At 47.4% G+C, this 23715-nt stretch overlaps 1 protein-coding gene across 1 annotated transcript in view; it reads left to right on the forward strand.

Annotated features, from left to right (window-relative positions):
* Window positions 1–430: 430 nt before the first annotated feature.
* The window catches only part of Prkch (protein kinase C eta), a 210271-nt gene continuing 186986 nt past the window's right edge, over window positions 431–23715 (forward strand). Inside the window, exon 1 of the mRNA XM_028858102.2 lies at window positions 431–1379. Coding sequence (XP_028713935.1) covers window positions 1017–1379 — 363 coding nt within the window. The 5' untranslated portion in view covers window positions 431–1016. The remainder of the gene's footprint in view (window positions 1380–23715) is intronic.

The raw sequence follows: 23715 nt of genomic DNA on the forward strand, positions 1-23715 counted from the left end.
CAACTAATTACTCATTGCTCTCTGCAGGAAAGGCGCATAAACAGGATGAGTCTAAGATGAACCTTGGGATGAGCCATCCCTGTAAAGATTAGGAAAAGCTACCTCCCCATCATGTTCCCGCCCCTGGCCAGGGCTCTTGCCACCAAAGGGCAGTGGCTCCAGGCCACCGCTTAGGGTGGGAGGTAGGGCTCCCTGCTGCCGATCTTCCGCATCCTCCCGGCTTGCCAACTCTCAGGGTTTTTCTGCCACGCCTCAGGTGTTTGTTGGCGGTCGACCACGAAATCTTTCTTTTTGTTCAGCCTCTTAGGGCAGCCCCCAGCCCGAAACGCTCCTTCAACCTGGCAGCCAGAAGCAGTGATCCGGGAGCACTCAGGGCCCGGGCTGCCTGCGGGGGGCGCGGACCTCCTCCACCGTGTGCACCCCAGCACCCACCTTGCAAGGCCGGGCTGCCGGCGGCGCGCCACGCCCCCGGGGTCCGGAAGGCACAGCAACCCGCGCCCGGCTTCTGAGAACTTAGAGCCTGGTGGCGTGCGGCTCGGGCCGGGGATGCGGCGGCGGCGGCTGCTTCCTGGTTCGCAGCAGCTCACCGAGTGGGGGAGAGCGTGAGCCCGCGGAGGCGGGGGCAGGAGGAGCGGGCGGAGGCGGGGGCAGAGACGCCAAGGCTGGAGCTAGCCGGACGGGTCGCTCCTGCTCTCCGGGGAGACGATCTGCCCAGCCCCGGAGAAGGGGCGAGCCCCGCGCGCTCCGTAGGGACGGTCGGGAACCCACCAGCCCGCCAAGGGCTCGGAGCCCAGCTCCCCTCCTTTCCACCTCGAGAGAAAGGGCGGGAGGGAAGGAGGGGAGGGGAAGGTCCCTTAGAGGAGGCGGAATGGCCGGTGGCAGGGGGCTCGGGCGCTGCTTCTCCCGGGAGTTGTCTCCAAGCCTGTGGCTGCGGCGAGGGCTACCCTGAGCCCGGGCTCCCTGCTCCCCGGTGCCAGCTAGCGCGGCCCCCACGGGGCCCCGGCAGCAGCGCCGGCATGTCGTCCGGCACAATGAAGTTCAATGGCTATCTGAGGGTCCGCATCGGAGAGGCTGTGGGGCTGCAGCCCACCCGCTGGTCCCTGCGGCACTCGCTCTTCAAAAAGGGCCACCAGCTCCTGGACCCCTACCTGACGGTGAGCGTGGATCAGGTGCGCGTGGGCCAGACCAGCACCAAGCAGAAGACCAACAAACCCACCTACAACGAGGAGTTCTGCGCCAATGTCACCGACGGCGGCCACCTGGAGCTGGCCGTCTTCCACGAGACACCCCTGGGTTATGACCACTTTGTGGCCAACTGCACGCTGCAGTTCCAGGAGCTGTTGCGCACGGCGGGCGCCTCGGACACCTTCGAGGGCTGGGTGAGTAGCCACCTCCTCGCTCTTTCATGACGGCTGGATCTTTCCTCCTTTTATTTATTTATTATTTATTTATTTAAACAAAAAAAAACCTCATCAGGGTCCCGCTTTCTCATCGCTCCACAGCGGAGGGAATTCCCTCTAGACTTTGGTTCTCTCCCAGGTGACCTGCACTGTTGATGGGACGGCGGAGGGTGTGTGAGGGCGCAGGTGTGACTCTGGCAAGCCGGCCTGGCCACCGTCTTCTTTGTGGACCTGGACTTTGCGCTTAGGGGAAGCCCCGCAGTGATAGAGAGCGCCATCCTTCTCCTCCTCTCAGGGTAGGGGGTGATCTGAAAGTGATAGGGTTTGAGTAACGTGCTTCCAGCACTTCTTAGGAGAAAGCCATACATTCTCGCGAGTATTATTCATCGTGTTTATGGATGCGTGTTGGTTCAGCCACACAGACGTGCACACGTGTTTCAGCATGCACATCCATTACATCCCAGAGGTACAAAAAGCCCCACCGGCAGGGATCAGAATGAGTGCATGGCTTTGCACCCTGGCAGAGTTTTGTTTAGCTTTTTCCCGGGCGTGTGTGTGTGTGTGTGTGTGTGTGTGTGTGTGTGTGTGTGTGTGTGTAGGTGGTGGTGGTGGTGGTGGTGGTGGTGCTGGTGAAACTTCTCAGTGTTTGCTATTAAGTTTAATCGGCCTGGGGTGCGTTGAGGACTGCAATAGTGTTTCCAAACTGTTCCTCCGAGAAGACGTGGCCAGAGCACCTGAAGTTTGGTTGTTTGTCCTCTCTGCAAGACATGTAGCTGCGCGCAGCTTCTTACATGCCGCTGCCGTTCCCATAGTTCCCTGGAGACAGAATTTCTACTGTAAATTTCTAGAGCGCCTCACTCAGTGCCAAAACGCCCTTATTTCTTAATCCTCGCTCTGTCTCTGTGAGGTTGGGGTTATTGTGCTCCCTCTGAGATGCTGAAATGGTAATTACCATGAAGTGGCCTGGCAAAATGTGGTATGCCGTGAAGACTCAAAGTTTAATAGTGGTCTCAGTCCTGACGCGAGTGGGCTTGGAACCCCAGGTGAATCGGTATTCAAAAATCTGTTTGAAACTCACAAGTGGTGGAACAAGACAGATAGTGGCAGAGATTCAGTGAGATATGTATTTTGTTTCCGGGTGTTGTTAATTTTACCATATGTTCTGTAATAGCACCAAAGGTGTGAAAGTCTTTGTCTTTTATTTTTTTTATTAAGAGATTTTCTATTCATTTTACATATAAACCACAGATTCCCCTGTCCTCCCTCCTCCCCGCCCCAACCTTTCCTCCAACCCACCCCCCCATTCCCACCTCCTCCAAGGCAAGGTCTCTCTCATGGGGAGTCAGCAGAGCCTGGTACACTCAGTTGAGGCAGGTCCAGGCCCCTCCTCCCTGCACCAAGGCTGTGCAAAGTGTCCCACCATAGGCACTATGTTCCAAAAAGCCGGCTCATGCACTAGGGACAGGTCCCACTGCCTGGAAGCCCCCTAAACAGTTCAAGCTAAACAACTGTCTCGCTTATTCAGAGGGCCTAGTCCAGTACATGGGGGCTCCTCAGCTATTGGTCCACAGTTCTTGTGTTTCCACTAGTTTGGCTAGTTGTCTCTGTACTTTTTCCAATCATGGTCTCAATATCTCTAAGCCTTCGTCTTTTAAATGGAAGTAAGAAAAAAAAATACCCATGGCTTTTTAACCTCAGTTCTCAAATGATGGGGTTAATTTCACCTCAGTCTAACTTTCTTTTTGGAATTTAGTAGTCGGCTAGATAGGATCCAATAAAACACAGTTAAAAATTAACTTTGTTGTCGGTGTGAGACAAGGTCTTACACAGTGGCCCAGACGGGCTTGAATTTAGGACAACCCTTTTGCCTCAACTTCCCAAATAAGTTTACATGTTTTCTGTGAATTTCTGGACATGGAATGGAACTGAGCATGAGAATAATTTTTTTGAACTGGTGTTCAGTTAAGTGTTAGGCTGGGCAAATCTCTTGGGGAATTAGGTGATGGAGTGTGGTGGTACAGGCTGGCCATCAGCCATGATAAGATGGCTTACTGGAGACAGCCCAGATTAGTCTGAAGGTTTGAGTCCCGGGAGAGCTTTTAAACACCTCTACTTTTAAATATTCTAGATAGGAACCTCTGAGAGTGGGACTCCAGCATCAGTTCTTACAGACTTCATAGGGGACGGAAAAAGTAGTTAATATCGAGAATATGGAACCGAAATGAAGACCTAGACGTGAGGCCGTGATAAAACCTCAGCGGAGGCTTAGCTAACTAGGAGGAGCACGGAGCTGTTTACTGTTGCAGGGGATGAGCGAAGATTTAAATGAGAACTGAAGTTCAAACTCTGTCTTTGCTTAAGATTATACCTCGACGTTTAGTAGGACCCATTCTGGAAAACTTCAATGGTAGGATAGGGCCAGCATTTAAATAATGTTAGAATCAGTGATTTGTCATGAATTATATTCACTTAGATGGCACACACACATACACATACACACACACACACACACACACACACACACACACACACACACCACATGTTCTAAGCATTTTGAAATGAGGATAGAATGACTAGAATGTTTTCTTTTCTTGTTAAGAAAATATATGAGGGTGCTGGAGAGGTGGCTCAGTGGTTAAGAGCACTGACTGCTCTTCCAGAGGACCTGGGTTCAATTCTCAGCACTGATATGGCAGCTCACACCTGTCTGTAATTCCAGTTTGAGGGGACCCAACAACCCATGGCAAAACACTAATGCACATAAAAATAACAATATCTTTAAAGGAAAAAAAGAGAAAAATATATGAAACTACATGGAATGCATTCTTCAAAATTATCTTTTATGGACCATAGAAATACCTACATTTGCTTATCAAATTCAAATGCGTAATTTATTCACAGTGTAAGTGGGAGAATAAAAATTATTCTGGTTGCAAGTGGAACTACAAATTACTGACCTAAAAAATAATCTAGCATCTGCCGGATCATAAGAAAGGGATGTAATTATGAGTTTATTATAAAACAGCCTTTTCTCCATTATAATAAACCAAGAAACCTTCTGTGCTTTATTGACCGAGATACTCCCCAAGTATCAAGAAGGTAACCAGGAATATTGGCTTTACCACCACCTTATTGGTGTTCAGTTGGTAGGAGAAGAGGAAAGCTCTATTTTAAGAAAATACATGTCTGGTGCCCGCTCCAGTGTCTGACATGGAATAGACACTCACATTTTTATTAATTGTACACTCATTTCATTCAGTATATATAAGATAAATGAAGGTGGTAAGATACAGGCAAAATTTTTTTAATGGAAATTAATCACACCAGACACTGAGATTAGTAAAACTTCAAATCACAGATCTGTGCTTTCATCTGGAGCCCCGAAGAGCAGACTGAGCTAAGAGTAAGGAAGTGTGTAAAGATAACAGAAGTTGGACAAGTAGAAAACAGGAACCCAATACAGAAAAGGCAGAGTCTTTCTCTCTTTCAGTTGATGGGCCTCGGCCAGAATGATGGAGATGAGAGGATGCAGGCTAGACGTCACCACTGTTTAGAATGGGAATGGGGCCATCACTACAGAGCCTACCGATGTTATAAAGGAAGAGACGCATAAGTTATAAACAGGGTCATGCCAGTGAGCTCCACAGTTTAGATGAAATGCACAGTTTGCTCTAAAATGTATAAACTGCCCAATTTCTCTTGAATAACTTAAGTCCGTTTATAACCATTCAACTAATTGTGTTTATAGTTAGAAGTCTTCAACAATACAACTCACAGTCCCAGATGGCTTTACTTATAACTTACCTTGTGTACTTAAGGATGCATTATTACCTCCTTTATATAGACACTTTCAGAAACTAGAGGGGAAAGAAACATCGTAATTCATTATTTGAAATAATACCAAGGCACAATGAAGGCATTCCAAACCAAGACAGCTGCAGGCAGGCATCCTCCTCCTTCATGACCTTAGATGCAAGAGATTTAAATTGTAGTCACTTAAATCAAGCACCACAGCAAGCAGAGAGTACATCTTCTTCAAACAAGGGTTATATCCAGGACTCTAAGGCCGACTTAGTGTTTGTAGAGCTACCTGTGGACTCCTTGTGTGGACAGCGTCAAAGTGAAGGCTTGTCTGATCACCTCAATAGATACAGAAAGAGTGTTTGAGAAGATGAACCATCTATTCAGGGTAAAGTTTCTCGGCAAGTTAGAACCAGGAAGAAATCACTTCAACTCAATAGAGGCCATCTATACAAACCCACAGGAACGGTCTTAGTGGTGGTAGAGCGAACACTATTCCCCTGTGATCAGGAACATGGCAAGGGAGCTGCTCTTTCTGCTTTTTCCACACCATCCAAGAGTGCAATAAGGAAGTTTCAAGAAATAAAATGTACATACATTACAGAGGAAGAAGTAAAACCATCTTTATTTGCAGACCAAAAAAAAAAAAAATTTGGAGGACCAACAAAGTCAGTTTGCAGGATCCAAACTAATGCACAAAAATCAATTGTGTTTCTATGTTATTAGCAGTGAACTACTGAAAACTGAAATTAAAAATATCACGTGTAAGAAAATCGAAGATGAAATTGGATGAATTAGATAGAATAGACACAAGACTTTTTCAGTGGAAATGATAAAACATTGCTGAAATAAAGATCTAAGTAAATGGAGAGTATGATGTATTCATGGCTGGGAGGATTCTGAATTATTAAGAACTCTGTTCTTCCAAAATATTCAGTAGATTTAAAGCAGTCTGTCATGATCTCAGTAAGGCTTGTCATAGAAATTGATAGACTGATACTAATTTATACAGAGAGATAAAGGACCTATATTGGTCTAAGAATTTTTTTTTTTATTTTTGAGACAGGGTTTCTCTGTGTAGCTTTGTGCCTTTCCTGGAACTCGCTTGGTAGTCCAGGCCGGCCTCAAACTCACAGAGATCCGCCTGCCTCTGCCTCCGGAGTGCTGGGATTAAAGGCTTGTGCCACCGCCCGGCTCGTCCTTTTTTTTTTTTTTTTTTTTTTTTTTTTTTTTTAAGAATTATTTTTAAAAAGAACACATTGAAGGATTTGCACTATCTGACTTTAGAGTTTATTGTAGTGTTGCCAGCGGGACACAAGAGTCTAAAAACAGATCCTACCATGAACCATCAGTTGGCTTTTAACAAAGGTGCCAAGAAGACAATTCGGTGGGGGACATGTCAATCTTCTCAAGTGGCTGGGCTGTGTAGCCATGTGGAGGAGGAGAAACCTTGACCTCTACCCCATACTGTATACAAAGTTAACTCAAAATGGTATAGACCTAAAATAAGAGCCTGTCAAATATCTTTAAAAAATTATAGCAGAAAAATCTTATAATCTCGAGTTCAGAAAAAAAAAATGAGGAAGAAAAGATAGCAACCCCAAAGCCCCAATTATTAAAAAGATCGAGCTTTGTAAAATTTAAAAATTACTTCTTAAAAGTTGTCCAAGAATATGAAAAAACACAAGCCAATACCTGGGAGTAAATAATTGCACAATATGATTTAGGCAAAGCACTTGCAATAATAACTAAAATTTCAACAGTAATGAGAAAAATCCCAATTTGTGCAATTTAAAAGTGAGCCACAGGATTTGAATAAGTACCTTTGTAGGAAATAGCATATTGTAATATACTCCATGATCCTGATCACTAAGGAGATACAAACGAAAACAAAACACAACAAAATATCAGTCTGTTCCCACTGGAAAGGCCAAAGTCAGTAGCCCTGCCCATAACAAGTGTAGGCTAGGGAGGGGGCAGCTGTCGATCTCCCTCACAGCTCTTAGGAATGTCAAAGACTGCAGCCCTGTTGGAAAACAGTGTGGCTGTCTTTTAAACATGTACTTACTGTATGACTTACCGTTAAATGTTTCCCAAGAGAGAGAAAACCATTCATAGTAAGACTTGTGCGTGACCATTCACAGGAGTTTCATCTGTGATGCTCTCAAACTGGAAACTCATTTGCAGCAAACAGGGATGCTTAAGTAAATTGTGGTGTGTCCATACTGACAGAGACGAATGAATCTGTGATACGTGCAGCCAAATCGCCAAGGAATTCTGCCCTGTGAAGGGGCCAGACCAACTTCTCTCACACCCACCCTACCCCAGAAGAACATACATGATTCCATTTATGCAAAGTTCTGGAAAATGAAATTAAGTCCATGGCGACAGGAAGCATAGCGGTGGATGTCTGGGAATGAGGGAGAGATAGAATATAATGGAGGTACAGGTGAATTATTTATTATTTTGACAGTGGGGGTGAGTTCATACTTACCTAAATATGCCAAAGCTTATCAGGTAGTTCACTTGACAGAGGTGTCTCGTATTATATTTCAGTCATGCTTCAGGAAGACCGTAGACAAACAGTCAAGATTTATCATCTTTATTTTGCTGAAAGTGTAAAAAGGATGCTCATGATGATGGAACTGAGCCAGCTCTGACTCTGGGAAACAGCATCGCTCCCTCAGAGTCGGAGCCTAGAAAACCCCAACTCAATAAGATCACTTTACTTCGTTCATTTCTGATTTTTGGACAGTTTCATTTTCTAAATCGTCACTCAGATTTTTGTTTTTGTTTTTGTTTTTTTCTGCTTCGTCCAGAACTTGTTTGTTTTGTATCATTTCTTGGACTTCGGATTAGTCCGCTGAAGGCACCATTTCCTTTCCCCCCACTCTGGTGTTTGCTTTTGTTTTCTGACTTTGCAAATGGAGCCAGCTACCTAAAATTTGATGCCCGGTGTAGAGCAGTAAAGGAGGCAGGGGGAGTGGGAGGCTGCGTCATGGAAAGACCTTGGCACCCCCTCAGGAAGGAAGGCCCTGCTTGGCGGGATCCCAGCCCGTTTTCCTGTTCAGCCTCCTGAAGACATTCTGTTCTGTGTGGAGGGCGGCTCTCTCAGTTTCTTTGAGACACCCGTTTGAGAGTCCTCTCAGGTGAAGCCGCCTGCTGACCCGCCGGCAATCATCGATCTTCTTTTCACTTGGTGGCTGGATCCAGGCGCATGAATTTTTTACACCCCATTTTTTCTATATTTTCTGCCACTGGGTTTATTCTCTTTTGTACTTTGTAATGCAGTCATTCATTCTCATGATTGATATATTTCCCCCCCTGTCTGAGCCAGCTGTGAGGAGTGTCTAACACTGACTGGCTTGCGGTGTTTTAGGGGAATGTGGTTTAGAACCTCTAGGGAGGTCTGTTCTAGTGTCTGGATTAACTGTGCCGTCCTTCCACAGCTGGGAAAGCTGGTTGCTTTGTCATGCAGGTTGTGGCTCGGATGGATAGCTACCCTTCTCAAGAGCGTATTCCCTGTCCTGTCCTGTTGTTTTGTCAAGCTTCATCTCACTGCTCTTATCACTCTCTGAGATCATTTTGTTAGTCCATTTCTTTGTTAGACCCCCTCCTTTTCAGTATTGGGGATTGAACCCAGGCATCCACCCAGGCTGGCCAATCTCTCCATCACCGAGCTACTCTGCTAGCCATCCAGCCTTGCTTCTATAGAGTACCCTGGGAAGCAGGGCACTGTTCTAACCCCAGCACTGTGAACAGTTTGTGGTGTGTGACATTAAATATTTGTCAAAAACAAAAACAAAACACACAAATATATAAAAGAAAGAAGCTTCGTGTGACTTTGGGGTAAATAAAGTAAATACGTATTTTGGTAATGTCTTCTTCTTTAAACATGTCATTCATGTTTTAAAGCCAGTCAGTGCTGTACCTGTTTAATCAATGGCATACTCACGTGAGCTTGAAAGATTGGGTTGGATGTTCATGCCCACTGAATATGTCAGTAGAATGGAAAATGCTATCCATGGTGGGCTGGCTAGTTTTCTGGTGTAGGAGGGCACAGCTACCCCTAAGCTGGTGGTCCTGAGTTTTATTAAAAAACAAAACAAAACAAAACAAAACAAAAAAACCAAAAACAAAAACTAACCAGCAAGAAGAGCTCCTCCATGGCCTGTGCATTGGTTCCTGGCTCCATATTCCTGCCTTGACGTCCCTCACTGATGGACGTTACCTGCAAGGTGAAACAAATCCTTTTCTCTCCAGGTTGCTTTTAGTCGTGGTCTTTATCATAGCAATAGAAAGCAAACCAGCACAGATGGAAAATTCCTTGCTTTATTCCTTCTGAAAGTCTGTGGTTTTTTGCGTTGGTAATACCTGGTAGTTTCTCCCAGCAGCAATGTTTGAGCCTAGTGCTGAATCTGGAGGCATATGCAAGAAGTGCACATCTTCAGACTTGGAGAGCTACTGAGGTTGGTGGGTGGAGCCTGAATCATTGCCTTGTGTAGCGTGGTATCTGGAGGGCGTCTGGAAAAGAGAACAGTGGTGGCAGAAGGGGGGTGCATTTTTATGAGGTGGGTAGCAGTTAGAGTAAGGGAAGTAAGTACCTGAAGTCTTCTGTAATTTTTTTTCTGTTTTTTTTTGCAACATGGTAGTTGGCTATCATGTCCCCCTTGTGCGTGGATGGTTAAGTTCCCTCTTATTAGAAAGTAAGAAAAAATGGAGCCCAAGGAGGAAGAGTCTCTTACCCATTGCTTTCCATTCTTACTGTTCTGATATCCAGAGTGACCTATCTCAGTTGCCACCCAGAATCTTAAAACTCTTCCTTGGTTTCTCAATCGGATCAGGGAAGCCGAAAGTCTCTAGGTTGGTCTGGGATGCGCCCCTTTGTTTTACTGCTGTTTTCCTCTTGAGTCCTGAGTCTCCCCCCTCTAGTCCACATTCTTCAGAGTGAGAGCCTTTCAGCTCTGCATAGGCCATCCACTGTGCCAGTTCCTAGCCATGCTTCAGGCCCCATGGCAGACACCACTGTCCCAGAGAACCTTCTCTGATTTGCCCTGTTCCTGTTTGTTGCTCCTTGGATTCCCGTTGGCTTCAAGGTCATAGTGGGCAAGTGACTGAGCATCTCCTTTGGTCTTGAAGTAGCTAGTGTAACAGACACATTTCCATCTGAAATGCCAAGGCCCAGCTGGGCATGCCCACCGTGGAGGGTGAGCTGCGGGCATGGCTTGATGTTGTACCCTTGAGAGTCAGTGGGGGATACAGATGCGGCCCATTCCTACTTTGCTTAAATGACAGAAAAATCTTCCCTGAAAAGGAACAGGAACTTCTGACCTGAGGCTTCTCTCCAGGTGACATCATGGGTGAAAAGCCTTCAGTACCTCTGGCCCCTCAGAGGTATTTCCATCTTTGGAAACTATGGGAAGGTATCACGTTTTGTTATCAGCAAATAACCTGCCCATACTTCTGACTCCCACGGGCACAATAGCAGTCAGCACTGCGTTTGAATCCTAAAGCATCTCATGTTCCGTGTGCATCCGAAGAGAGTCCTAACGGTTGAGCTGCAAAATCACCTGGTTCGGAGCCACCACAGCGAGCCTGGCAGCTGCCAGGCCTGCAGGCTGTCGCATGCAGGTGTACTCACTCGGCGGCGGCGGCACCAATGTTTATACACAGAAACGGAGGCCCTTGAGTGCTGTGACACTCCGGTTTGCTGCCGCCACCGCCACCACTCCCTCCCTGTTACGTAAGCAACCCTTGGAGTCAGAGCCTTCTCAGTCCTGGGAGGGTTTGAGTTGGTGACACTTACAGCCTGGTTTCAGAATGTGGGAACCAAAATTCCAGCCCCAGCAATGGGTGGCTCACAGGAAGTGTGACACACAAACATGAGCACAATCCATGTCTGTGTACTGTGTACACAGATCGAGATATATTTACTTAGATTTATTAAGATGTTCATTAATTTGTAAATATACTACATCTGTATTTATCGAGATACCTCTTTAGATCTGTAGAGTTGTGTCCCGTTCAGGGAAGCTGGCTTCCCAGTAATTATGTTGGGAAACTAGTATTGTATCAACTATCCCATGAGAAGACTCTGCATTTTATTTTGTTACGTTATGGTGTGGAGGAATAACCCAGTGTTTGTGCACACTAGGCAAGCTCTGCTCTGTGGTTTAGTCCACAGCTTACGGCGGCCTATGTGAGGACAGTGCTCTATCACGAGTCAGGGGAGAACAGGACTCAGCGTGTGACTTTGTCCCCTGTCAGCTGGGATCTCAGGCAAGTCTCCACTTATCAGAGTCTCAGCTTTCTGGCTTGTTTCAACAGAAGACTGCGCCAGGCTATCCCTGAGGACCCTTCAGTCTGTATAGCCTCTGCCTCCATGCTTCAGGCGATGATGTCATTTCCTCCCTTTAGGAGTAGCTGGGTTGGTGTTAAGCAGTCAATATGAATTATGTCTCATCAACGTTAGTGATTCCTAAGAATTAAACTGGCCCCACATCTAAGTTGCTCAAGCTTGGAGAGGTTCTAGCTTGTGTGTGAGCGACCTGTCCGGCATCAACAATGATGCTGGTGTTATTTCCTTGGCTTAAGATCAGACGGAAATCATTATGGTAAGGCCTCCTTTCAAGCCATGTGGTTGTATTTCTTAATTTACACTAATGCAATTCTTGTTCTGTGGGGGCAATTGTAAGTTACGTCCCTGCTTACTCTCTGTCTCTCTCTGTATGCGTGTGTGTGTGTGTGAGAGAGAGAGAGAGAGAGAGAGAGAGACAGAGAGAGACAGAGAGAGACAGAGAGACACAAAGAGACAGAGACAGACAGAGACAAAGACAGAGAGACAGAGGGAGGGAGGGGGAGCGAGAGAGGAGGCAGAGAGGGGAGAAAGAATGAGAATACCCCACTGTTTAAGGTTTTGATAGAAGTCACTCTCATTATCAGGGTCATTAAAGCCGCCAGTCTATATATCCACCCTAGGTGATGACAAATACAATAAATCACTTTGGGACAAATGCTTTAATTAGACAGAGGAAGGAGCCCAAGGGTCTTGGCTGTCACAGCACTGCAGTGTGGTGCTGTGCTGAAGAATTTTGTAAAGCAGGAATTCGAAAGGTTCCACCACAGTTACGATACCAGTCTGTTCCCATAGGACCCCATGAATCAGAGCCCAGGCCGTCGAAGCACAGGGGACTGGGGTGGTAGAAAGACCCTTCACAGACGACTCCCCAGAAGTGCTCTTACCGTTTGCTGCCTTCTCGAAGGCTCCTTTGGCTTTGTGTTTTACCCTTGTACACATTCGACCTCACAGGCAGAGGAATGCCTAATGGGTTAGCAGCAGTGTTTGGTTTGTGCTTGTGGTTAAAAGGGAAGAAATTTGCCAGAGGACAGAACCATGGTCAACACGAGCCCCTCATAATTGCATTAATAAACCAAGTCATCTGGGGCTAGTGTGAGCATGTTCTGTATCCGGCCCTGTGAACCTAATTTCAGACCCAGGCTTCAGTCTCTGCACAAACTAAAACCACAGGCTGCGTTTTCATTTTTAAGTCGTGCTTATCCTGTGCACAGGCACAGCGCTGCCCCTCCACATCTGTAGCACTTACCTGTGGTAATGTGTGGCCTCTGACTCCTTGCTGGGTTATGCCTTCGCTGCCTCTGACGTCAGTCAGAGACATGGATGGGTAGAGTGCTGTGCCCCTTCCAGCTTCTGACTTTCTTTTTTAATTAAGAGATTTTCTATTCATTTTACATACCAACCACAGATTCTCCTGTCCTCCCTCCTCCCACCTCTCAGCCCTCCCCTCCAACCCATCCCCCATTCCCACCTCTTCCAACAGCCTCTGACTTTTGTAGTTCCATTGAACGATGAACACAATGCTCCATTCTGCCTTCCGGAGATCCGTCTACCAATCAATGCTCAGATTGGTTTCAGGCCTTGAAGTTCTTCTCAGAAGAGCACCTTAAAAGTCATGCATGTGTTAGCATGATTTTCTAAATGAAAAGGTTCATGTGTTCACCAGCCTCGAGTCTCTCGGACATGTTGACGTGTTTGTGTTTCCTGGTGGCAGAGCTGAGAGCAGGTTTTAAATTGAGCAGATGGCTCAGAAACCATCTCAGTGCCCTGGCTGGTAAAAGCTATGGACTCTATTTCTAGAAAAATATGCACATGTTTTATTTTTTTTCTGACCATATTCTGGGAATAATGTCACCTGATGAGTGGTCCCCTGGCGCCTGACTTTGGGTAACAGAGAGTGTCAGGTAAAAACACCCAAATGAAATGTATCACAACTCAGGCTTTTATTATTCCGGCCTCCCATGGTGTGGTTTTAGTGTTTTTTTCCTTGTGTTGGAAGACACCTCTACTCCTATTAATCTTAGGAGACAGTTGGCCAGTTTAAAAAAAGAGAGAGGCTATACATTTAAGGTTATGCTTTAAAAGCCTTATTTCTGGCTCCTGGTGGACTATAGTAGATAATAACTAGTTTTAGGATGTATTTGGTCATGTTATTTAAGTATTTTTAAAAGCCTCTGTGTTTGAGAGGGAGCTTTGAAGTTTGCGATAGATAATTTTTTTTTTTTTTTTTTAAGTAAAACTAGGACATGTTGAGTGACCTTGGTTTGGTATCTTCTGAAAAATCTAAACTTGCCCCTGTGAAATGAAATAGGGTTTGTCTGTTCTGTAACTTTGCTTAAACCATTCACATTCTTTGGGAGCTGTAACAGCATTGGGGTGTGCTATGGGATGTTCTGTATGTCCTGTGGGAGCCCTTCTTGGGTTCTTTGTGGCGTTACCCAGCAGGTCCGTATAGAGGATGATTAGGACCATGGGCCTGAGTTCAGGTGTTTGAGATGGTCTGCACTTGGCTGTGCTGGGGGATGGTCTGTATGTCAAGTTGTACTGATTGGTCAATAAATAAAACCTGATCGGCCGTGGCTAGGCAGGAAAGATAGGCGGGACTAACAGAGAGGAGAAATAAAAGGACAGAAAGGCAGAAGGAGACGCTGCAGCCGCCGCCATGACCAGAGACACTGCAGCCGCCACCATGACCAGCAGCATGTGAAGATGCCGGTAGGCCACCAGCCACGTGGCAAGGTATAGATTTATGGAAATGGACTAATTTAAGCTATAAGCACAGTTAGCAAGAAGCCTGCCACGGCCATACAGTTTGTAAGCTATATAAGTCTCTGTGTTTACTTGGTTGGGTCTGAGCGGCTGTGGGACTGGCGGGTGACAGAGATTTGTCCTGACTGTGGGCAAGGCCAGAAAACTCTAGCTACAGGGGTGTATGGCCGTCAGTGCAAGAGAAACCAGTGAGGTGGGCGGCAATTCTGCATTTCTCTTTCCTTTGGAATCGGGGTCTTCTATACCCTGGGTCCCATTCACCCAGCAAGATGATATGATGTTGGAAATTGAGCTGAGGGGAGATCATCTGGAGAACCCTCTCCTGACCGGGGGAGGTGGGGGGTGACAGAAGAATCTGGCCTTCTGCACTTTTGGCCAACTTTCTTTCTCTACTGCACCTCCGTGTGGGGAGAGGCTGCGTGAATGCCCAGCCACTCACAGGTGTTTGCCAGGCACTACTGTGTGCCCAGGTGTGTTCCGGAGGGTGGGGTGGGTGTATACCTGACCCAGGACTGCTAGCTCACAGAGCTGCTCCCTGCACAAAGAGACGTCAGTAATAGGGGAGGGTGGGGAATGGAGCTCAGTTGGTGGAAGCCTGCCTAGCCTGCAGGTGGCCCCAGATTGGATCCTAAACATGGCAGAAACTGAGCATGGTGGTATAAGTCTGTAATCCCAATCCTTGGGAAGCAGAGGCAGGGGGATCAGAAATTCAAAGTCATCTTCAGCTACATAGTGGGTTCAAGGCCAGTCTGGGCTACAGGAGACCCTGTGTCGAAAATAGTAACTTCAAAACAAGACAAAACAAAACAAAACCAAGGGAGCAAATGAATGAGTGATAACAAACTTTACATAGACTCTAAGTGGGGAAATTAAGACAGGATGGTATTAAATGAGAGAGTCAGGGCTGCTTTGCCCAGAATGGTCAGAGAGACAGCTCAATCATGACAAGGCGACATCATCGTGGCCAGTGACACAAAACAAACGGCTGTGGGAGGGTTAGAGAAAGGGACCCAGGCAGAAAGAGAGCAGCCTGGTGCTTGAGACCCAATTCAGGATGGTGGAGAGGGTGGAGCCGGAGCCAGCCAGCTCAGGGCCATGGTCTCACACTGCTGCTTTACGGGAGTGTGACAAGGGACAGGTCTCTTCCATCTCTGCCTGTGAATCTTCTTCTCTAGAGGGGGATGCCAATGCTGGCAGCCCCTAGGCTGGGTGTCCACACCGTACCTCAAACATGCCCGGCACAAAGTAGGCCCCCAAGAAACAATCGCTTCAGTTGCTTTTAATCTGCTGAGGGGATGGATATGTCGACAGCCACCGTCAGGAAAGAATGCTTTCAGGGCCTCGGCACTTCAAGGTGGCCATGAGAAAGTTTCTCAGGATGGGGGAGGTGCAGTCTTGTGGTTGTTCCTCAGATGACATCAGAGAAGCGGGTGCTTATCAAACCCGAGGATCGGCTTCTGTCTGTCTGCTTCGGTGCCGTGATCTCTGAAGGCCTCAAGATATGGTCGAGAGAGAAAAAAGAATCAGAACTTTGTTCCAGATTCTAAATTTTCTCATTTTTTTTCCCTGTGAACTCATAAGTATTAATGGAAGGCTTTAATAATTTAAAGGGACGGGATACTTGTATTGTGGTGGTACAAGGGATAGGGCCCTAAATAAATTTACAGATTGATTAATTAATTAACACAAGTAAGATTCTTATTAAGAATAATTGCATATAGTTTATTCTTGCTTCCTTTTGAAAGTTCACTTACTTGGTTGATTACAATTTTATGAATTATCTCTGGATAATTTTAAATAGTTTTGGGTAAGGTCAAATTTTCCATAATATTTTCCTTAGTATATCTGACCTCCCCTTGAATCATCCACTTAGTCTAGGTTGAGTATAGAGGGACACCTGAGCATCTGTCTGAGTCACATTAGTTGGGATGCAGAGTCTTTGTGGACTGATGCTCAGATGCAGGCTCTGAGGCCGCCGTCAGATGGCTGCCGCCTGCGTCACGGTGCCATGCCTGGCTTTCAGCCAGGTGCAGGGTCCATGGTCAAGTCTGCCTCCTGTCAGCTGAGCTATTTAACTCCTGCAAGTGAGTCTGCCTGTCAGTCCATCTGTCCGTTCATCCATTTGTCCATTGGCCTTCCTTCCTTCCTTCCTTCCTTCCTTCCTTCCTTCCTTCCTTCCTTCCTTCCTTCCTTCCTTCTTTTTCTCCCTCCCTCCTTCCCTCCCTCCCTCCCTCCCCTTCCCCCTCTCTTTCTTTCTTTCTCTCAGTGTGTTTTTGTGTGTCTCTGTGAAGTGTATGTGGTGTATACATGTGTATGTGTGGTTTGTGTGTACCTGTGTTTGTGGCGAGTGTGTGTGCATGTGAGCGTATTTTCTGTGGTTCTCTCTCTCTCCCTCCCTCCCCCCTCTCTCTTTACTGAGACAGTCTCTTACTGAACCTAAAACTCACTGATGGGTGAGGCTGGCTGGTCCGGGAGCTGTGGAGCCTTCTATTTATGGCTCCCAGCCCTTGAATTACGCGTGCACTGCCACACTTCACCCTTTTACCTGTGTGTTGGGGATCCGAACTCAGAGCCTCATGTCTGCATGCTCCGGCAAGCCCTTTATCCACTGAGCCACTGCCTTAGCCCCCAGCCTCAGCTTTCTATCCTATCAGTGCCTAATTCCCAGGGTCACTTGAGAATTCAGGATGGACTTACGGGAACCTTTAGCACAGGCATATATTCCAGCACAGAAAGCAAAGTCATTGTTAAAGCCGCCATCATGGCCTCTGCTCCACCCTCAGTGCCTACATATAGTCAAGAGCCCAGGTTCTTTTCTCGTCTGTGTTGAAAACAGTTTATGTATTTACACAAGATTTTAGAGTTACAAGGGAGTTTTCAGTGCAACTTTCTTATTTTGCTTTATGTTTGAGGTTGAGTCATAGAAACCAACAGGTACTTCTAGCTCCCTCTAGAAGGAAAGATGACTTCCTAGGGATTTGGGGCAAATTCTGTACAAATGTCCACTCCGAGTTCTTACAAGGAATATGGGAAAACAAAGTTCCCAATGTACATAGCTGCAAAGCTGGCCCACATTAGTTGATGGGAAGCTGTCAGTGGCGTCTTCTGGATTCATTATTTAGTATTGGGCATACTGGAGGCTCAGAGTTAGTGCAAATCAACAAGCCAGGAAGAAACACAGTTGCAAGAAAAGCTGAAGCAAGCATTTTTATTGTTGCAGTTAAGGGGAGTGATTCTAAACAGCCTCCTCCAATGGAAATAAAAGATGTTTCTTTTGATTCAAGCCTGAAGACTAATATTCATTGGGCTGCATTGTTCGGTCATGCTCTCAAGGAGGGAGACTCCAATTTAAAAAGTGGACCATCTGAAAGTGGATCTGTGGATGAAATCAAGAGCACCAAGAGTTCCGATTGAGTTTTCAGAAAGTTGGAAATGCTTTTAGCCCTCATCTTGAATATGATCATCTGGACTTGGGTCTGTTGCCCGCACACTTGTTTTGGGTCTTTAGTGTTTCTGTTGATTTTATATGAGCATTTTCTGAGCTGTCCTCATTTAAAATTTCAGAACAAAAGTCCATTTGCTCCCCCACTAGGTAGGGCACAGTAAGGTTTGCGCTTGGTTGAGCTGGGCAGAAGTCTCTGTGAGTCTTCCCTGCTGGGCCGCTTTGCCTTCTTACCATGCGTGTCCTGTACCTGGACTGTGGATATATTGATTTGCTGTGGCACTGCCGGGGAAGATGTCTGGGGTGAATGAGAATGTGTTTGTGGCTCTTTGCCCTGACGCTGGTCGATGACCCTGCTATTTTCACACCCCCCCCCCCAGCAGTGCTCTCTGTGTGAACACTGGGGATCCTCAGCCTCCTCTCAGCATCTGGTGAAGTGCCTTTACGTGCCAAGGTTTTGCAAAGAATCGCAGAAGGAAAAATTCTTCACTGTTCTCAGTTCTTGAGTGTGAATGGGGACTTAAGCACCACCCTCTCCACGAGCTGAAAGGTTTCATTTAGAAATGCATCTTTCAGATGTAGACGTTAGTATATTTGGGGGGTGGGACGTGTGTGATGTCTAGAGAACCTTGAGGAATGGTTAGTAGAGAGTGATCCCAGGATGCATTTTAGTCCTTTGCCTGTTTAAATAAGAGTAAATGGTGCATGAAATGACTCGCTAAGTTTCTGGTCCTCCAATAAAAGGTTAACAACTTTGGTTTGAATGATAGGAAATAGATTTCAAACCAGGAAAAGCGGAGAGGTTGAACATTGCCCATTGCATCCGATGTCCAGAATATATCAGTGGACCTCATGAGAACAGGACACCCGTGAGAGGCATAAGCTTTGCCGAGGTACAGCTGTGAAGTGGTGATTTCCATTTAAATGCATGGTCCTCAAGCTACCCTTGTCTCCCAGATCTCCTGAAGCTGCTGCCTCAGTTCTCCAGTTTCCATTTTCCTTCAGCACCGAGTTTTTCAAGGGTCATTCTGACGCTGTTTGTTATAATTTGGCTCTGCAGGACTTACGCATATAAAATTGTGATTTATTCATTTTGAAATAATATTAGGGTGTTCTTTTAGGCAGGGTCCTGCTATGTAGTGCTGGTTGTCTAAACACTGATTTTGTAGCTTCCAGATTGGCTCACATTTGCAGCCACTCTCCTGCTTTAGCCTCGGAAGGGCTGGGATTACAGTTGTACATCCCTCGCCGTGACTCCCAGTTTTGTTTTAAACTAGAAAAGAAAAGAACGATCCTGGAAAGTCACTCAAGACGTCACACAAGCCTTTTTGTCAGTATTCTTCTTTCCATTATCACTGCTGATAAATTCTAAAACTGACATTCATTTACTTATTTTGTATGTGTGTGTCCACATGTGTGGATGGATGCCTGTGTGTCATGGATTTTGTTTGTGTGTGCACTCACCTGTGTGTCCCCTGTGTGTCATGGCACATGTGGAGGTTCCAAAGACAGAACCTTGTGGGAACGCTCACCTCCATTGTGTGGGTCTCAGGGATTGAGTTCAAGTCGTTAGACCTGGTGGCAAGGGTAGCTAGAGTTTTCCTGCCTTGCCCACAGTCAGGACAAATCTCTGTCACCCGCCAGTCCCACAGCCACTCAGACCCAACCAAGTAAACACAGAGACTTATATTGCTTACAAACTGTATGGCCGTGGCAGGCTTCTTGCTAACTGTTCTTATAGCTTAAATTAATCCATTTCCATAAATCTATACCTTGCCACGTGGCTCGTGGCTTACCAGCGTCTTCACATGCTGCTTGTCATGGTGGCGGCTGGCAGTGTCTCCTTCACTCAGCCTTCCACTTCCCAGAATTCTCCTCTCCTTGTCCCGCCTACTTCCTGCCTGGCCACTGGCCAATCAGTGTTTTATTTATACAGAATGATATCCACAGCAGGCAAGTGTCTTTGCCCACTGAGTTGTGTAACCAGTAGCCCTCCGTTATAGCTTTGAACGGCTGTGTGTTGGTGGAGGTCATGTCCAAAGGAAGGAACTGCCCCCAGAAAACTGGAAGACGTAGCCGTCTCCCCCCAGCTCAAGCTCCTCACCAACAGAGAGCTTGCCTCAGACTTAGGCAGACCCTTCACTTCTTCCTCTTCCTCAGGCCACTGTTCAGGAATCTCCCGGACTGGAGTTAACACAGGGGAGAATGGGTTTCTTTCCCAGAACTCAGATTCTCCGTAGGGAAGTGTGCCAGTGTTCCCAGAAGGCCGGAGTCCACAGATGAACACCTTCGCTGACCGGCAGACTGTCCTCTGTTGTCGCCCAGATTTCAATGGCTGGCAGTCTTGGGGTGGGCCATCTTCCTCTCCTGGGCATGCCCTCCCCCACTGCTTCACAGGATCCCCTCTGTGTTCTCTCTGGACTGAGCCTCCCCTCCCCCTCCACTTCCTTCCTTCATGGGCGTACCCCGGCCTCCCAAACAGCCTCCCTGGCTTTAGCTGCACAAGTGACCTAGCCCTGTCTAGGCCTGGCTTGCTGCCTTTCAGAAGTGGGCTACCGTGTGTCTCCATCTCTTCCCCCAAAGAGAAACTGCCTCAAAGAGCCACCATCTCTGCATTACTTCCCTGCAGCTCTCAGCCTTCTCTTAGATGAGGTGTGAGGTCTCGGCTTCGGCAGAGCCCAGGCATGCCCATGGCGTCCTGTGGGTTGTTACTTCTTCCGTGTCTTCGTGGCTCTCGGTGTCTCTTCCGTGTCTCCGTGGCTCTCGGTGTCTCTTCCGTGTCTCCGTGGCTCTCGGTGTCTCTTCCGTGTCTCCGTGGCTGCTTCTTTCTCTTCCGGGTTCTCTGCGTTTTCGCGCCTGTGTTTCTCCAGTGCTTACTGCTGGGATGTTTCCCTCCTCATTTTTCTTTCGCACCTTTCCCATCACCCGTCAGACATCGTAAGTGCTGGCGCTCCTCGCTCGCTCCTTGGAGTTTCACCCCCACGTTGTTGTCTTACGCATCCCAGTGGCGCCGTCTTTTTATGCTCTGCACTGTGTTGCCCTGGCTTCAAAAGCCCCGGGTTCCAGCTTTCCCGCTGAGTGTGACCGCTGCCTCTAGAAATGGGAAGGTTCAGAGAGGGCAAAGGGCTTTCTACTCTGTCGTCTTTAACCACCTGATGGGATTAGGGGGAGGGGAAATCTATGGCACGTGCATTTCCCACCCGAGGCAGGCACAGGAGCAGACCACTTGGGGGTCTACTGTGCTTCTCTGCACAGGCCCCTTTGGACACCCTTCGAACCCCTCCAACTCGACCTGTCCGTGATTAAGCACCCACGTACACCTCGTGCTGAACCTGCTCCTCGACCCATTTCCCATCAGAACTCACTCACCGTCATTCCAGCCACCGCCTGGGTGGCATCGTGTGCGTTTCCTTCTCCCCTACTTCTTCCCCCAGTTCATTGTATTGGCCGAGTCTGATGAATTGGATTGCACACTGTTTCCTGTGTGTATTTCCCCTTTTCCGCGACCATCATGCTCTTTTGATGTCCTTACCACCCATGTGGATTATTGATGAACTGTAGACATGATGGCTGAAAGGGTAGTCCTCCTGTGGATTATTGACCTCGTCTTAGAACTGATCTTCACAAAATAGTTTTCCAGTCTCAGAGGAGTCCTCCTCCGGGTGGTCCCAAGGAGCTTTCCGAGACTCAACACTAACCACTTTTCTGCAGGAGACCTTCTTGCTTCCCTTCCCCTGGGAAGTTCAGGCTGCTGGAGAAGATGCCTGTAGGCTGGCTCTGGCCGTCTCTCTTCCTCCTCCTCCTCGCACATGTCCGACTTCCCGGTTCATCCGCAGATCAGCTCTTCTCGCCTCTGCTCATGTTTCATTCATGTTTAGTGACTATGGGGGGAGGAGGAGGAGGAGGAGGAGGAGGAGGAGGAGGGCAGAGGACTCAGGGGCGGAGAAGTTCTACAGGAAAAAAATGTCACTCTCTGTGTGACACCCACCGGCAAGCCCGAGCACACACCCATCTCCACATGGGCTTTGGTTCTTTGTAGGAGGGCAGAGCAAGTCAGTGCTCCCTGGAGGAGCCCCAGGAGGTTGTCCTCTGGTTGAGGGACGGCACGGACCCATGATGTCATCATAGGTGGACTGAGCTCAGGATAGAAATGTCTATAGAGAAGTAGGGAATTGTGACCCTGAGCACCCAGGGAGGACTTCTTGAAGGAAGCAGGCCCTGGAGCCCCCAGGGGAAGTGAGTATCAATCAGACAGGAGGTGGTACGCACACCTTCCTCGTCTCCATCTTGAGGATTTGAATTGGTCACCTGGAATTTGACCTGTCGTTCTTTTCATCAGACCGACACTAGCTGGGCATGTTCTGAAGGTAAACGTGCCTAGATCACACCACTGGCAGAACTGGCTTCCTGAAGGCAGGCGTTTGGCCCCTGACACAGCCACCCCTCTGGCTGGGCCAAGCAGGTGGTGGTTGGATTGGATGCCTTGAAGGGAGGCGTGAGGAAGGGCTTTCGTCTTTCCCCGGAGTTGGCATAAGTCTGTGTGGTAGTTGGGAGATGTGGAGGTAGCCATCTGGGGCTGTGAGCCCTGATACCTACCTTTGCACAAAGTACAGCTTGGCTAATTTCCAGGAGGGGCAGAGAGAGTTCTAGGTGTCCAGCTGTTCTGAACGGGACTGCCAAACTCATCTGCAAGTGAAGAGAAGGCCCTGTTTACGCCGCCTAAGCTAGTCATTCAATGCACAGAGAAAGAGAGTGGAGGTGGATCACATTTTTTAAAGCACGTAACGGTGCTCTCCTTGTTCATATGGACGTTGGTGGCTGTGGCTTGTCATTTCCTAGCATTAGGAAAGGCTTGGAGAGCTACCCTTGATTATGAGTTAATCAGTAGACACCTTTCTAGAGGTCAGAAGATGCCAGAATGTGCCCTACCTATCTTCAGGCTTTGTCCTTCTGTTAATGACAGACTTTTTATTTCTGCCTACGGGCAGTTAATGCTTGGCTTAGCTGGAATCTGAGTCGCCTGCCTTTCTATTGGGCTGCATTACTCGCTACTCTTGGGCGAAGCCTTTGTTTTTTTTTTTTTTTTCAAAGACCCAACTCGATCAGAAGTATTGCCCTGTAAGTGTTTCCACAGGAACTCCGCCCTTAGTCAGTGTCACTGTTGTGGCTGTCTGCACAGAGCCCACAGGGCGGAGGCGTCACAGTCCCCGTTGAACATACAACAGATCTTTCCATTCCTCAGTGTGAATTTTCCAGTGGGTTCTGGGTCCACTGTGCTATCTTAAGCCCCAGGGTTTACCTGTTACCACATGAGAAACAGATAACGACAGATCCTTAATGGTTCGTTGAAGATTGGCATCTGGAAAGACGGCTTCATGTTTCTTTCCCAGTGAGTGCCACATAAGACACTGGGGCCCAAGGACTGTGTGGTGTCATCCTCAACACAGCCAGGGAACTTCAGCTCCGGAGAAGGTGATTTTTGTCCCTGTTTCTCTGTGGCTCAGACACTGTTCTGAGTGAGGTGTTTGGTTTTTTTTTTTTTTTTTCCCTCTGATCCTCCTTAGATACGCTTACTGTGTTTACTTACACAGTAATCCTTACACGGTAGCCTGGATTCCACGCTCAACTCTTTATTATTATTATTGCTTTATTATTATTATTTTTTCAGGCAGGTTCTCCTGTGTGCAGACTGGCCTGCAAATTGTAATCCTCCTGCTTCAGCCTCCCAAATGCTGGGATTGCAGGTCTGAGGCCCCCATGCCTGGATTTCATGTTCACCAGTAATCGCAGTGAGGCAGTTGCCAGAATGACCTGTTTTGGGGCTTGATAAATCAAAGGGCTGGCTTGGAGCCTAGAGTATGGCCAGGGGAAAGCGCTTAATGAGACTTCAATTAAGCAGTGAAGGAGACTCAAACCGTTTTAACCCAAGTGAGAGCTCAGATCTTAAC

This window comes from Peromyscus leucopus, chromosome 14 (genome assembly GCF_004664715.2).
Source record: "Peromyscus leucopus breed LL Stock chromosome 14, UCI_PerLeu_2.1, whole genome shotgun sequence".
Taxonomy (NCBI): Eukaryota; Metazoa; Chordata; class Mammalia; order Rodentia; family Cricetidae; genus Peromyscus; species Peromyscus leucopus.